Here is a 14,812-nt window from a genome sequence, read left to right as displayed (position 1 = left end):
TGAATGTTAGTGAACACAAGATCTAAGGTGTTGCCTGACTTGTGAGTAGGGAAACTAATAAGTTGTGTATGTCCGAGGTCATCAGTGAGAAAATTTACAAAGCTAGAGTGTAGCTGACAAGATGACTGACCATCTGGCCAAGAAATCGAAGCCAAATTAAAGTCCCCTACCAGAATGTGTCTTTGCAACTTTCTGGCAGATGCTAAAGTAACAAAATGTTTCTTGAAAGATTCAAAATTATCTAAGCCAAGCGTTCCTACTCTATAGAATGTTGATATACAAAAGTTTCTTCCACACTGAGTCTTATACTCCAGTAGCAGGGAATAGTTGAGTGTGCACTTCGATGTACACGATTTCTGACAACACAGGGTTGTTTGTTAGATCATTCTTAACCAAAATCGTTTAGGTACGCAATTCGTGTCGCTAGACATAACCCTACAGGGCAACTTTTCTAAATTACCCTCAGTCGCGTATACGAGATTTTTGTATTTCAGCTCCTGAAGGTCATAGAGACTTAAACTGTAGCTTAAAATTACCGCAATGGCCATATTTATATACAAGTTATGAAGCAACATAAGGTCTCCAGTGCTTTGTTTTATAGATATTGACAAAAAACTGTTTTTTGGCTCAGCGAACCAAAAATGGGACTGAATTTTGGTAACTTGAACTAGGAAGATCGTAGAGACTTGAATTTTAGCTTAAAATGAGCGCAAACATCACATTTATATACAACTTATAAAGCAATATAAGCCCTTTAATGCTTATTTGTTAAGATATTGACAAAAATCGGTCATTTTGGCTACACGCGTGAGGAAAAATACCAAATTGGGCAACAACTTTGGTCTTTTTTTGACCAGTTTTGTGCTCAAGTTATTAAAATGTGCTTTGATGTTGTAGATCGGGTGTTTTCTTCCAATATGGGTTTCGGTATAAATCCGGAAGCACCCGGTTCATGGGTGATAGGGGTTAAAAACCCTAAAATGTCAGGCGATGGGCGAGACAATTGTCTGAATTTGGTTATAAAAACACTTGCACTCTTTGCTAGGGTTTGCTTTTTTCTGCTACATCGATCCGATTTCTAACTACTAATCATCCCCCTCTACATCATTCTCTTTTAGATACATGATTTCTATAAGTTCTTAAAGGTACATCCGGCATGATGTTAAGTCTATATCAAAGCATTTTAATGTGGTCTTAACAAGTTGCAAGATATTCAAGTTCACTAATAAAACAAAGATTGTAGGTTATCGTTCTTTTACATATCGAGTAATTTTGGCTACACATGTGAGGAAAGATACCAAATCGGTTTACCAAACGAAGATTGTAGGTTATCTATTATTCTTTACATGATTATTGACGCAACTTCATAGTCAAACCTGTATTATTTTAAATATTTAATATTTATCCACACTCTCCATAAGAATATTATTTGGAGTCAATTTTTGTGGTTAAAATTCGATTAAATCAGTATTTCCAAGCAAAAAACTGTCCCAAATTTCTCCTCCGAATATGGCCCGCTAGTTCGAAATTCTAGCACTTATTAACGTTATTGTTAGACATTACATTAACTAGTGTAATACCACTGAGACCAGATGTAGTGATCTATTCAGATAAAGCGAAGAATGTGCATCTGAATGAAGAGAACTTTTCTGATCAAGAGAAAATAATATGAAGAGATATCAGCAATTGACAGAAGAGATTGCAAGCTCCAGAGTCCAGACAGTAGCAGTTCGAGGCATTTACAACTGCATCCTCCAAACCTTTATGAACCACTTGCACTGCACCTGATCGTAAACACTAAAGAGAAAAAGGCTTGCATGAAGATCGCTGAAATTAGCATGAGGGCATCATACACCATCTATCTGTCCAGAAACACCATTATATGGACAGATGATTGGGAGTTAGTCCAGAGGCTAGTAATTGCATAGTAGGAGCGTATAATGTTTGTAGAATGTAATTTTTTTTTACAAACTACCGTTCAAAACTTATAGATCAAAGTATTGCCTACCCACAATTATATTACAACGTCGTGGGGTCAGTTGATATTGTTGCTAAAAATCAGGAGCAAGCGTCTTGAAACAGGATACCATGAATCTGTATAAGTTTTAAGTAGTTTCATTCCACGTTAAATATTATTATTGGGTCGTTTACGTTAAATATTTGGCCATTTTATAGCCTCCCCCTCAAAAAGCCCACAATTGCTCAATATTATGTAAAAGAAGGATAACCTACAATCTTTATTTTATTAGTGAACTTGAATATCTTGCAACTTGTTAAGACCACATTAAAATGCTTTGATATAGACTTTACATCATGCCGGATGTACCTTTAAGAACTTATAGAAATCATGTATCTAAAAGAGAATGATGTAGTGGAGGATGATTAGTAGTTAGAAATCGGATCGATGTAGCAGAAAAAAGCAAACCCTAGCAAAGAGTGCAAGTGTTTTTATAACCAAATTCAGACAATTGTCTCGCCCATCGCCTGACATTTTAGGGTTTTTAACCCCTATCACCCATGAACCGGGTGCTTCCGGATTTATACCGAAACCCATATTGGAAGAAAACACCCGATCTACAACATCAAAGCACATTTTAATAACTTGAGCACAAAACTGGTCAAAAAAAGACCAAAGTTGTTGCCCAATTTGGTATTTTTCCTCACGCGTGTAGCCAAAATGACCGATTTTTGTCAATATCTTAACAAATAAGCATTAAAGGGCTTATATTGCTTTATAAGTTGTATATAAATGTGATGTTTGCACTCATTTTAAGCTAAAATTCAAGTCTCTACGATCTTCCTAGTTCAAGTTACCAAAATTCAGTCCCATTTTTGGTTCGCTGAGCCAAAAAACAGTTTTTTGTCAATATCTATAAAACAAAGCACTGGAGACCTTATGTTGCTTCATAACTTGTATATAAATATGGCCATTGCGGTAATTTTAAGCTACAGTTTAAGTCTCTATGACCTTCAGGAGCTGAAATACAAAAATCTCGTATACGCGACTGAGGGTAATTTAGAAAAGTTGCCCTGTAGGGTTATGTCTAGCGACACAAATTGCGTACCTAAACGATTTTGGTTAAGAATGATCTAACAAACAACCCTGTGTTGTCAGAAATCGTGTACATCGAAGTGCACACTCAACTATTCCCTGCTACTAGAGTATTAATTATGACGGATAATAATTCAGCTTGAACACTAACCTTAGAAAACTTTAGACTAGAGATATCAATGTCTGTTCTATGGGCAATCAGAACACCACCACCGTTTTTTCTGAATTTCTTGGGCTGGGTTGCATCCACTGGATGCGATCTTAAGGATCGGTCAAGCCTAAATACTTTGTATTTGTCAGGGAGCACCTCATTACTGAGAATGGAATTTTTCAGCCATGTCTCGTTTAGAATAATGATGTGAGGCTTATGTTTGTAGATATAACCATGAAATTCATGTATCTTGGTCATATTTAGTGGTGGTGTTCCTGATGCTAGATCGCGAGTATTTAGGAAACCATGGACATTATAGTAAACAACGGATAAATTTGGTCCAGGGTTCAGTAAGGAACAATTACAAATTACTATCAGGGAAATATTAAGGAGAGATAGAAAAACCAGACCACACCTAGACATGACCCCAAGCCAGCTGCTGGTAATACCGAAAAGTAACTTAACAGTCTGTTTCGGTGACATGGTAGGTGACAGTTCAGTTTTTGTGGTAGATAGCAATTTTACAGAAATTGCAGTTAAGGCTGCCCCAATGCCCCTCTCACCCCTATACACAAGTTTGAAGTGTCTGAGAAAAATGGTACAAAATATTACCATAAAGTAAAGATTTATGGATGACCTCAAACATGGTACAGAGTGTATTTTAGGTTGTAGGGGAGCACCAGGGAGTATATTAGCATCGATAGTCAAAGAAAATATATACAAAATAACATACAAATAAAATATACCCAATAGAGCACATAACATATGACGAGACAGAAGACAGGACAACAAATTTTCCCCGTTACCTCTATTACTTTTACTGATGATAACATACCTAGAAAACATACCAGTTGCAACACGGTGTTGTTGAGCTGATATTCCCATGGAACTTTTAAGTATATTGAACAGTAGTTTCCTTCTTCGTTTTCTTTTCCTTCTTCTTTTCATCTAACCGTTCTATTTTAGAAGTAAGCTTTTCCTCTTTCAGACTGTCCAGGATACTCTGAGTGAGGAGGGTATGCATGTGTTGCTTTACTTCAAGAGATAGATTTTGCAGTAAGGTGAGGAAGTTGGCGGGCAGTGTTGGCATCTTGTTGTGAAGTGTGGGAGGATCGGGAGGAGACTGGGTGATCCGGATAAGAGATCAACAGCAGGATGTTTCAGTGGCACCGTTATAAACCCTAGCAATCTGGATCTGAAACAGTTAATAGGCCAGAGATTTATAGTTCAGAGTGAAAAAATTTGAATTATAATGAACAGAGTTGTCGTAAAGAACTGTATAGCAGAAAAAAGAATGCAATACTTATCTAAGGGAGAAGTAGCTAAAAGGAGTTAATAAATTAATTTCAAACATCACTAGATCTCTAACAATAAAACTAACCTCGTACCAGACCGCAGGAGCCCTGGCAGTACAAGACTACCAGGGCAATAGGAAGAAACGATTACCACCTCCACAATCTGCCATCTAACTCAGATCCATCACACCCAGGACACCGGCAGACTTTACTCCAACGGATTACTCATCGGTAGCCATGCCTAATTTTAGTATAGTTATTAATTCATTAGTATAGTTATTCATAATTGCCAAAAGATTGTGAAAGAATTCCTTTCCGGGTTGCTAACTCGCGATCTGCTAATGTAGTAGCGACGGATTAACCAACTAGGCTACGATTCCATGTACGCTTTTGTAATATTTACATATAGGTCTTCGCGCGTTCCTGCAACTACCATACTACCATACTACCAAACAGTCCATACTACCATACTGGTAGTAGGAAAATCTTGGATCCTGACAGGAATATCTTGGATTATTTGGTAACGCGCAAGTTAAGCGCAAGAACTTTGCAAACTGATCCTACTGGATCTTTGAGAGGGAGGTTGTTAGAGCTGTGGTCATCTGGTTTGGAACGGAAGTATGTAAGTGGTGAACAGTCTAAGTGTGTGGTTGGTTTGATTCAGAAGTCTGATCGGGACACTCTTTCACAGAGCACTTCAGATCTAGTCAAGCCCGATATTCCGTATGGTTACCCATTACTGAAAATTCACAAGCTGACTGAGACTGAAATTAGAGAGAAAAAGATTCCACCCAGTCGATTCGTGACTGATCTCTCTAGAGGAGTAACTGCAAGATCAGATAAGTTTGTGGTTTGGAAGTGGTTGGGACCTCTTGCCAGGGATTACTGTATAGATCTTGTTAAAGATTCAACTGCAGCTCTCATAAAACTCGAGGAATTGGCAGCTTCCGGACAAGTAGTCGATACTTGGATCAGCTTCAGTATTGATATTGTTTCTCTATACGATTCTCTGCAACATAGCTTGGTGATGTCAGCCTTAGATGATGCTATGGAGTCGTGTAGACCAGATTGGTCTGAGGAGTTCAGGACTTGGCTGAAGGGACTGATACAGCTTAGTTTTGATTCGGCAGTCTTGAAGAATGCAGACAACTGGTATGAGGTCGTTAACGGTGTACCCACTGGAGGTATCAATTCAGTGGATTGCGGTAACATTGCTTTGTTCTTTGTCCTAAAGAGTCTGGTTTACGACCCGGTTGTTAGACCAGAGGAGCTCAAGAACCTTGATCGGTTTGTGGATGATATTTCGGGCCAAGGTATGTGGAGAGGTTCTATGTTTGGTTTTGAAGAATGGGTAGGGTCATTACGCAGTAAGATGGTTGATAACTATGGCTTAGATATTACATACGAAGTGAAACCAATCACGGAGTTCACTCAGTTCCTGGACATTCAGTACAAGTTTGTTGGAGGGAGACTCACAACAGATCTGTTTAGGAAACCTACTGACGCCAACAGGTATCTTGAATTCTCAAGTTTCCATCCACGACATACCTTCCGGAGTATAGTCTTCTCACAGGCACTTCGATACAGAAGGATAATCAATGATGACGTCTTGCTGGATGAGAGATTGGCAGAGCTTCAGTTGTTTTTTGAACGGTCTTCATATCCTACTGATATGGTGAGAGAGGTCATCAGTGATGTCAGATCGATACCAAGAACTTTACAGTACAAGGCAAAGGATCAGGGTCCCCCTTCTTTCACACCATGGATTGTTACATTCGGTGCGGGCTATGAGGAAACCAAGGAAAAGGCTAAAGAGGCCAGTAACATCATCTCAAATAGCCGTACATGGAGCAGTGAGAACCCTGAGAGGATCCCTAAACTCCAAGTGGTGACCAGGCGAGCCCCTAACTTAAAGGACACTTTATTCAAGAGAAAGAAGCTTGCCTTAGGTTCAGAGTCAAGAACAACTGACCCATGCACCAAACCTGGTGAGAAGAAGAAAGGCAGACCCTGCCAAACTTGTCACCTTGTTAGTGGCAATTCCATGGTCTCCAATAATGGACACTCAGTCAGAACTCAAGGTGGTAACTGTAAGACACGCAACATTGTGTACGGCGCGACATGCAAACTTTGTACTGTTAATAACGTATACGTGGGAAAAACAGTCACCAGCCTCAGCCAACGTGTGAATGGTCATCGCAGTAAATATTATGAGATTTTAGAGGCGAGTAGTAAGGGGAATGTTGAGAGCCACAGAGATTTTGATGACGAGAATGTTTTAGGGGCACATCTTTTTTCAGTTCATAATTTGAGGGAGAGATCTGTTTTCAATGAAAGTTTCCATTTTGATATTTTGTGTTCTACATCCCCAGATAATATTAGAAAGTCAGAACAGTTTTATATTAACAAATTGAAGACACTTTATCCGTTTGGCCTGAACAATGTGAATTCCGTTTCTGGAAGCTAATTTTTCATGGTGTCCCGAATTTTATTTTTAAATCGTCCATTTTTTGTTTATATATGCAGTCTATCAATTTTTGAATTGCGTCTTTTTGATTTATTGAACTACTGCAGACTCCACATTATTATAGTATATGCGATTAATTTTGTTCCGATTTTAAACTATTCCATTTTTACGAGATGCTAAATTAATTTTTTGAGACTTTACTACATTTTTGATGAGAATTTTTGACATTTTCAAACTAACCATTGATATTCTCAGATTATGTGACTGATTAAATGCTGAAGATAAAAGAAATATATTCATTTTGCTAAGATTATGTTTGCGTTTCATTGCTCAACAGCTGTTCGAAGGATCAAATATAAGAAGAACTAGGAATCTGCAGGAATCTGGCATTTGCGCTCGATTCGAACATCTTCTCGGATAAATATAGAATTAAAGTACAGTGCGCGGCGTTACAGTGTGTAACAACCGAGAGCGACTATTTTAAAGTTGATTTAATAATTTTGTTGACAAAAATTAGTCGGCGTGGCTATGGAAATTAATATGGCTAGGAATTAGATTCTTAGATTCCTCACTTTATGTCACTGGGCCTCCTGATATGTAACTAAATTTGTTCATAAAGTTTGTAGGACAATTGTCATGGATGAATCTAAACATATAATTTGACAGATGGAGTTGTCGTCTAAGATGGAGTGGTAACCAAAATAACGTTGGTAAATGCACTGTAGATAGAAATTTTTATAGGTAGGCATATACGCACTTGTGAATTTCTAATATATGGTATTTAAAATAATTTGTTTACAGTTTGAGTGTGATTAGGTTAACAGATTGTAGACTAGATTCAAAATTGTAAACTGATATCTAATAAATTATTAGTGAAACAAATTATTAGTGAAACAAATTATTAGTGAAACAAATTTAAAATTTTATCCTTTATTTTACAATCATGATATAATAATATTTGTAAGCCTACATTTTGAAAGTTTTAAATTTTATATATTCACATTTCTATTTAAAATTCAATTTTATGTATACCTAAGCGGTAAGTCAATAACTGGCCGCCAAAGCCGCGCATTCTTGAAAACAGGATTAACTTGTTTATAGTTATACGACAACGTAAATTTAAAACTATCCGTGGTTTTTAAAAATAAATAAATTACAATTATACCTAAGTCCAAAGCCAGCTTTGTTAAATTTACTATTAGATCATAAAATATCGTCAACTTTAAATATTTACACTGCAACATTTCATTAATATATAAACAAGCGTACTCCAGCCCTTACACGCATAAATTGTTATTATTTTATACTTTTTGCTTTCTAATACATATAATATCGTGTCAATGTGTACTTCTAAATTGTAAATGTTCATGTTTTGTGTAAACTGAATCCAATTGAGACTAGTGACAAGGATAAGGACCAAAGTGCCTGTACGGCTTTTTCGGCCCCCTGTGGACCACTACTCTTGAAATCACTCTACAACATTGAACATTTATATCTACTACGTCATTTGGCAATTATTATCATTAATCTGACTGTCTTGCCGGGTGGGAAGAGTAAACGCTTCACATTAAAATACAACATACAAAATCCGAAACCATCAACACGGGCACGGTTAGTAAATATCATGGACAATTTGGTATAAATCTATTTCGTAGTAATATCTTCAGTCTTCACATTCTTAATACTATAATGAAGTACAGTAGGATATATGTTTCGAGAAAGAAAGGTTGGTCAAACTATTAACAAAAGTAGACAAAAGTCCATCAGGGACTCCGTGGAGTCGAAAAAGGTACACGGCCGCTGTCTGGTGCTGCTATGCATTTATTGATCAAGATGTTTTATTGTATTGGTTTATGATGATTCTATTGTTCGTGACTAATAATGGAGGTATAAAGTGCTGCTTAAGATACTTCGTCATCTCATGTCCAGTATAATGATTAAGATAGTATACAATACAGTTTCAGTAGTTGACCCATACAGTTAAGTCCGCCATAACTCACAATCGTTTAAACGTCTGTCAATTGTCATTAGAAGACATAAGGAAACTAATTGGTTCATTGCCATATAGTAGCTGTTGCAAGAAAAGTTTATAAATTAGGGCCACAAATTTACCATTATATTCATTTAAATACAGTCGAAGCTCTTTGTACCGGACATCTCGGGGAAAAAATAAGTGCACGTTACGGAGGTTCATGTTCTCACAATTCAAAGTATCTGTAGACAATTATAATAGCCTAGTACCCCCATTAGAGCCTTAAATGTACGCATTGTGTCGTATTGTGATAAAATGCAGCTCAATATGTATCGAAATCACCAACCAAATAAGATATAAACTATGAGAAATCACCTCTCTTATGCAAAGCTCATTAACTCAACGTTTGCGGGAAAAGAATAAGCCCGGTATATCGAGGTACCCGGTATAGAGAGGCCCGGTATAGAGAGGCCCGGTATAAAGGTTTATCTAAATTAACCTATTAGCCCCACACCGCAAGTTTAACTTTATACTCCCTCTAATACAATGATTACAGTCCCAATACAATCAATGCTGCCGTATCTAGGCCAGTTTCTATTTACAACTTTTACTTGCTTGCCATTTGGACTTTGGTATTACGTTTGGACTTTGGTAGGAGCAAAACAGTGACATGCGCATCACTCACACCCGCTTCGCCATTGCAACAAACATCTAAATTAGTTTAAGATCGGAGTGTCCGCCATATAATGCATTAAACTTCCTGTGAAATATTTATCAAAATGATTTGTTTTTGATGGTTAAACGCCTTACGGGTATTTCCTGCTCGATACAATTGAACAAATAATCAATTAAACAAATAATCAAAGTTTTAGCACATTTTACAGCATAAAATTTAAACAAATGAAAACATATAATGCTCTTAGTGGTATTAATGGCCGTTTGTTCTGAGCTGTATGATTTTTTGACAATCAACTAGCGGGGCAAGGAATGTACTGGCTGGTAGCTTTTGTACACACCAGAACGCTAGTCTGGTTGATTAGTGACCAAATTAGAGGCGTTGATGGGAAGGCATTATAATTTGTGGGTGTAAGAGGGAATATTTGGCATGCATTATTCTAGCAGCTATTTTGTAACAAATGGTCTTTACGATTATTAAGGACGGTAAGTATTTTGGGTGTTCAATACTAAATCATGGCTAAATGTCTAAGTGGGGGTTTAAATTTAAGGGAGAAAAAGAAATGAATATTGGGTTATAATATTATAACGATGGGGAGTGTAAGTACACTTCCATGGATAGGACATATTTTTTATTTTAACCTTAAAATTTAGAATTAATTAAAAGCAGTTGTAAGTGTTGGTATGGCATATGATTTAACAGGTGATACTAGTAAAATATTTGTTCCATATATCCAACTCGGCGCGCGTCCTGGTAGGTTGTAAACTTACAACATATGATTCGACTTTTTGTCCATTGTTGATAAACTGACCAGGCGCGCGCTACTTCGCAGCACTTTGCCTGTTTAAATGCCTCACGCGCTACTTTAAAAAACTTAAACACGCGTCGTCGGTTAAAATATTTTCTCCAAACACCAAACAAAGTCATAAAAAAATATTCGGCTTAAAATTAAACTATTTTTTATATCTTTCATGATTGAAGTCAAAAATCATTTATCATTTATAACTAAAGCATTCTCGGTGTTGTAGGTTTATAACGTACTATTGTAGCGCGATGCGTTACTGTGCCGCGCCGCGCACTCAACGAGGCTTATCTCGCTAGATCGGCGAAATTGGAAATGCGCTACTGTTAGGAGGTGCACCATAAAAATAAACTTGCTCGGATTTTAAAAATTTTTGTATCATTGTTTTCTAGAGACTGTGAGAATTTTCACAATACCAAATTTGTCATTCCTTTTTGGAAAGATCAGTGAGTTTCGCCTAGGTGCCATATTTGATGGTGCGCGGCTTTTGGAGCAAAATTAGCTGTAAAAGTCGCGTAATTTGACCAAATTTGACCAAATTCGTTGATTTTTGTTGTATTATTTGGATATATCTTCAGTTCCTAGAATGAGATCATTCTGAAAATTGGCGACGACCTTCCAATAGAGCTTTAACAACTGTCCGAAAAATTTGGTGGATATCGGAGTTGATATAGTGATCAAAATGGTGCAAAATACGCTGCTTTTAGCTGTAACATAATGTCTGACGGTTGGATATGCTTTAAACTTTTCGGACACCTTCCTTGTAAGTCTATGAGTAAACTTACCAATTTTTGTTGCAATCGGAGGTCGGGAAGGATACTTAATATCTATTTGTTTGAAGAAAATTGTGCTGGCCGAAATTAGCGCTAAAAAACCATCCTACAGTCGGCACGCGCGGCTCACTGTCGATGGCGCACTACCTACTACTGTGCCATGTGCCGCGCCGAGCTGCGATGAATTGACATCGTCAATTAAAACCTACCAGGACGCGCGCCGAGTTGGACTCGTCGATGGTCCTGGAACAAATATTTTACGAGTACTACCCGTTAACCTCGGTGCTCAGCAAATATATAAATATATGCAAATTAATAACTTATTTGCCATTTGTTATTTGCTACACGTTGTATACCTCTCTTGTGCACGCAAAGCATGCACTTCGGCCTTGTCGTACGTTGTATGTTGTATGACCCGCCGCGCACGAGTGCGCGGCTCCCCTGTATCGTAGAAACTTTACACTATAGTGAAACACTTTACACTATGGCATATGGTGAAACGACTACTATTGCACAAACAATTTGGGTACATATTCTATTAGGATGATGATTAATCACTCTACACTCGACTGTCACGTGACTTTTTAAACACGTTCTCTTGGTTGCCCTGAATGACTATTCGAAATCATAGCCCTCTAATCTGATGCCAACCTTAACCCTAACCCAATCCCTAACAAAAGCATATGCTGAAACCCTAACCCTAACGAGAAATTCGACCAACTTCCTTATACGGTCATATCACGTGATCAAGACAGTTTTTCGCAAATATCTCGGCAGGGGAGCATTTTAACCCTATGTCATGGGGGGTGATTCGGAATCAGCGGCCGAAAATACATCGATTCAAGCTGGTTTCAACTGTCGGGGGCCATTTTAGAATAATCTCGAAGATCGACTGTAGAGTGATTTAGCACGCTCGATTCTATTACGGACTTTTGTCTGCGTCCTGCCAGCTATTGAAACCAGAAAAGGTCCGTCCAGGCTTAATTTGACGGATGTTACTCGTCTAAATTTCTTCGAAGTAGCGCGTGCCGCTTTCTTCTCGATGGCACGAGCTACGAAGTAGCGCGCGCCGAGCCAGATCATTAAGAATGGTCAAGGCTCAATCCATCAGGAAGGCATGACCGTTTTTATAGCAGCGTCTATAAATGCCAGAATTTCCCCTTAACCCCTGGTTGGGAGAAACAACTCATCTTCATTTTAATAGAGATACATTCTGGTACTTTTTAGGGCTGGCTTCAGCATTATATTCAGGACTGCTGGATGAACCTTTTGTTTCGTTCAGAAACTCATATGCGATCTCTTGTTTCTTTTTGTGTTTCTTAACCTTGACAATACAGGCTAACAGTCTCCACGACGTTCGAAAACCTGATTAACGCTACCGTGTAACTATATTGCAGTAAATTTATTCGAATATTCTAAGAATTGCAACTTTAATACAAATATTGAAAATTCCCGAAAATCGGGAATTGAGAAAATTTCCCGGTCGGGAATTCACGACGTCGACCGAAAATCGTAGGGAAATCCCGGGATTCGGGAATCCCGATGTCGGGATTGAAATCACTATGCGGCATCAATAAATACTTGGTCAAACTTGTTTTGTCATTTTCTGGTCTCGATAACCACCTCACAACTCCTTCGATGATAAAAAAGTTTCTAGCTAATGAGTGGGAATTAAATGTGGAGACACTTTACAAATACAGGGTAGAAATTCAGGTATCAGTGATGTATCATTCGCAGTTCGCAACATGACATAGTCATAGTTCACAGTTTGATTCCCGGCACTGCCTTTATGTTTAAGTAAGAATAAGTAATTTGGAAGAATTTGAACTTGTAACATATTCGCTGGTGGCTAGTTATTTCAATTATGAATATGAACTTTAACTAATTAAGCCGCCAATCCGACTGAAGATCGAAAAGAAAAAAGAAAACAAGTATCTATATTTTTCGTTACAAAAGGAATTTATACAATTTTGGTACATCAAAAAGTGGAATTTACATTTCCTCTGGTAGGTATGAAACTTTACAAAACTTAGAGTTTCATATTCAGTTGAACGACAATCGCCAGAAAAACATTGTGATTACACAAACATCTCAAACATTCCGTTTATGCATTTTTTTGAAATTTAAAATACTAACGATTTTCATAAAAATTCACGTATAGCGCTTTGAAGGCAAATAACTAGCATATACCGAATATCATACAAAATCATAAAAATCTCGATTCATTCAAGTCAATAATTATCTCAACATACGAAAAATGTGCATGCCTTTTTGACTGCCATAAAACAGAATAACAACGATTAAAGTCATTAATGAACAAATGCAAAGGATCAAAATGCACTCAGCGATTGGTATCGTACTTTCCCAGTATTTGATTCAAGCTGGGATACAATTCGCTGCACCCCGAATTCCAGTTCAATTTCAAATAGATATAAAATCAGAACAGAATGAAAGCGTTTTGCCTTCTTTTGCGATTGCAAACATTACATCCCATTATTAGTTATAAATCATTATCATTCTTAGTGAGTCATCTAACAAACTCCATCATGGTTTTAGCTCGTATGTTACCTATCTAATTAGTACCATCATCCAAGGTTTCTGCAAAGTTCCCAGAAACTATTGAGTGGTCCTTATCACAGTCAGACATCCAATGAAAATACACCCAAATGGACATTCTTCCTGATGCATGCATTAACTATCACTGAGCTTCATTGATCTTGAAGAGGTACCGTAACCCAGAGAAATTCCTTCTGACAAAGCGTGCATTATACATCATAACAAAGAACAATTTCTCCTTGCCGAGTCTTTCCGATGAATTTCCAAAGGATGATTATTATCAGCTGGAAGCTCTGGAGTAGATTTCCAAGCGGAATCTATAAACTAAACCTAAACTGTTTTGTCCTAATTATAGCATTTCTGCAGCGTTCAAATCGACCAACCTCCTATATCCCGACAGCCTTTTCATCAATAAAAACTAAGAAATCGCACTGACATAACTTTCCAAACTGATGGACTTAATCTTTTTTTCAACATAGCACCAGGAACTCAATACACTTAAGAGCTGAGAGTTGCGAGTTTAGCGTCACGTGACGACAAGACACCTCACCTTCCCTCCGATAATCTCGTGTTTATTTCCTTGGTTAAAGTAATTCGGTGACCCAGTTTTGTAATTCCAAGTTCTTTAAGATCACCCTTTGTTAAGTCAAGCAGGTTAGGACCTGAGCGGGAAGGGGATATTAGCTGAGATAATGGGTTAAATTAAGAGGGAGCAGAAAAACAAACTCTGGAAAGCTCTTAGAACAGAAAGAGGAATATAACCTTAAATTGAAGGAAAAGTGAAAGGGAATTGTGAAAGGGGAGTGTTATTTCCATGAAGCAGGTTATACCTTTAATGTCATTTTCCATGAAGATACTCTTGTATTCTCCAAGACCCAAACCACAGAGCCACTCAGCCACATCAGCTGCCTCCCAGTCTTCGACCTACAACAGGGAATCAAACTTTAAATAACAGTGCTTATACCAAGTGAGATGAGAGTAAATAAAGCGCCCAATCAAGTTTTTAAAACCAATTCAAAGTAGAATGAAAATAAATGAAATTATATCGATAGTATGTTTAATTGTTTA

General features: G+C 37.5%; 2 protein-coding genes across 14 annotated transcripts in view; both read right to left on the bottom strand.

The window, feature by feature from the left end:
* The window catches only part of LOC134814934 (uncharacterized), a 125,204-nt gene that overhangs the window by 37,531 nt on the left and 72,861 nt on the right, over nucleotides 1–14,812 (bottom strand). The window lies entirely within an intron of this gene.
* The window catches only part of LOC134814937 (SH3 and multiple ankyrin repeat domains protein 3-like), a 50,896-nt gene continuing 49,208 nt past the window's right edge, over nucleotides 13,125–14,812 (bottom strand). For all 8 annotated transcript variants that reach the window (XM_063823291.1, XM_063823292.1, XM_063823293.1 and 5 more), the window contains 2 exons: nucleotides 14,575–14,668; nucleotides 13,125–14,406 (listed from right to left, as the gene is read on the bottom strand). In XM_063823291.1, the coding sequence (XP_063679361.1) occupies nucleotides 14,291–14,406; nucleotides 14,575–14,668 (210 nt within the window). In that variant the 3' untranslated portion in view covers nucleotides 13,125–14,290. The remainder of the gene's footprint in view (nucleotides 14,407–14,574; nucleotides 14,669–14,812) is intronic.

The sequence above is a fragment of the Bolinopsis microptera genome, chromosome 5, assembly GCF_026151205.1.
Source record: "Bolinopsis microptera isolate Bmic1 chromosome 5, MBARI_Bmic_1.0, whole genome shotgun sequence".
Taxonomy (NCBI): Eukaryota; Metazoa; Ctenophora; class Tentaculata; order Lobata; family Bolinopsidae; genus Bolinopsis; species Bolinopsis microptera.
The sequence above is the reverse complement of the archived record's forward strand: the minus strand, read 5'-3'. Positions and strand labels throughout refer to the sequence as shown.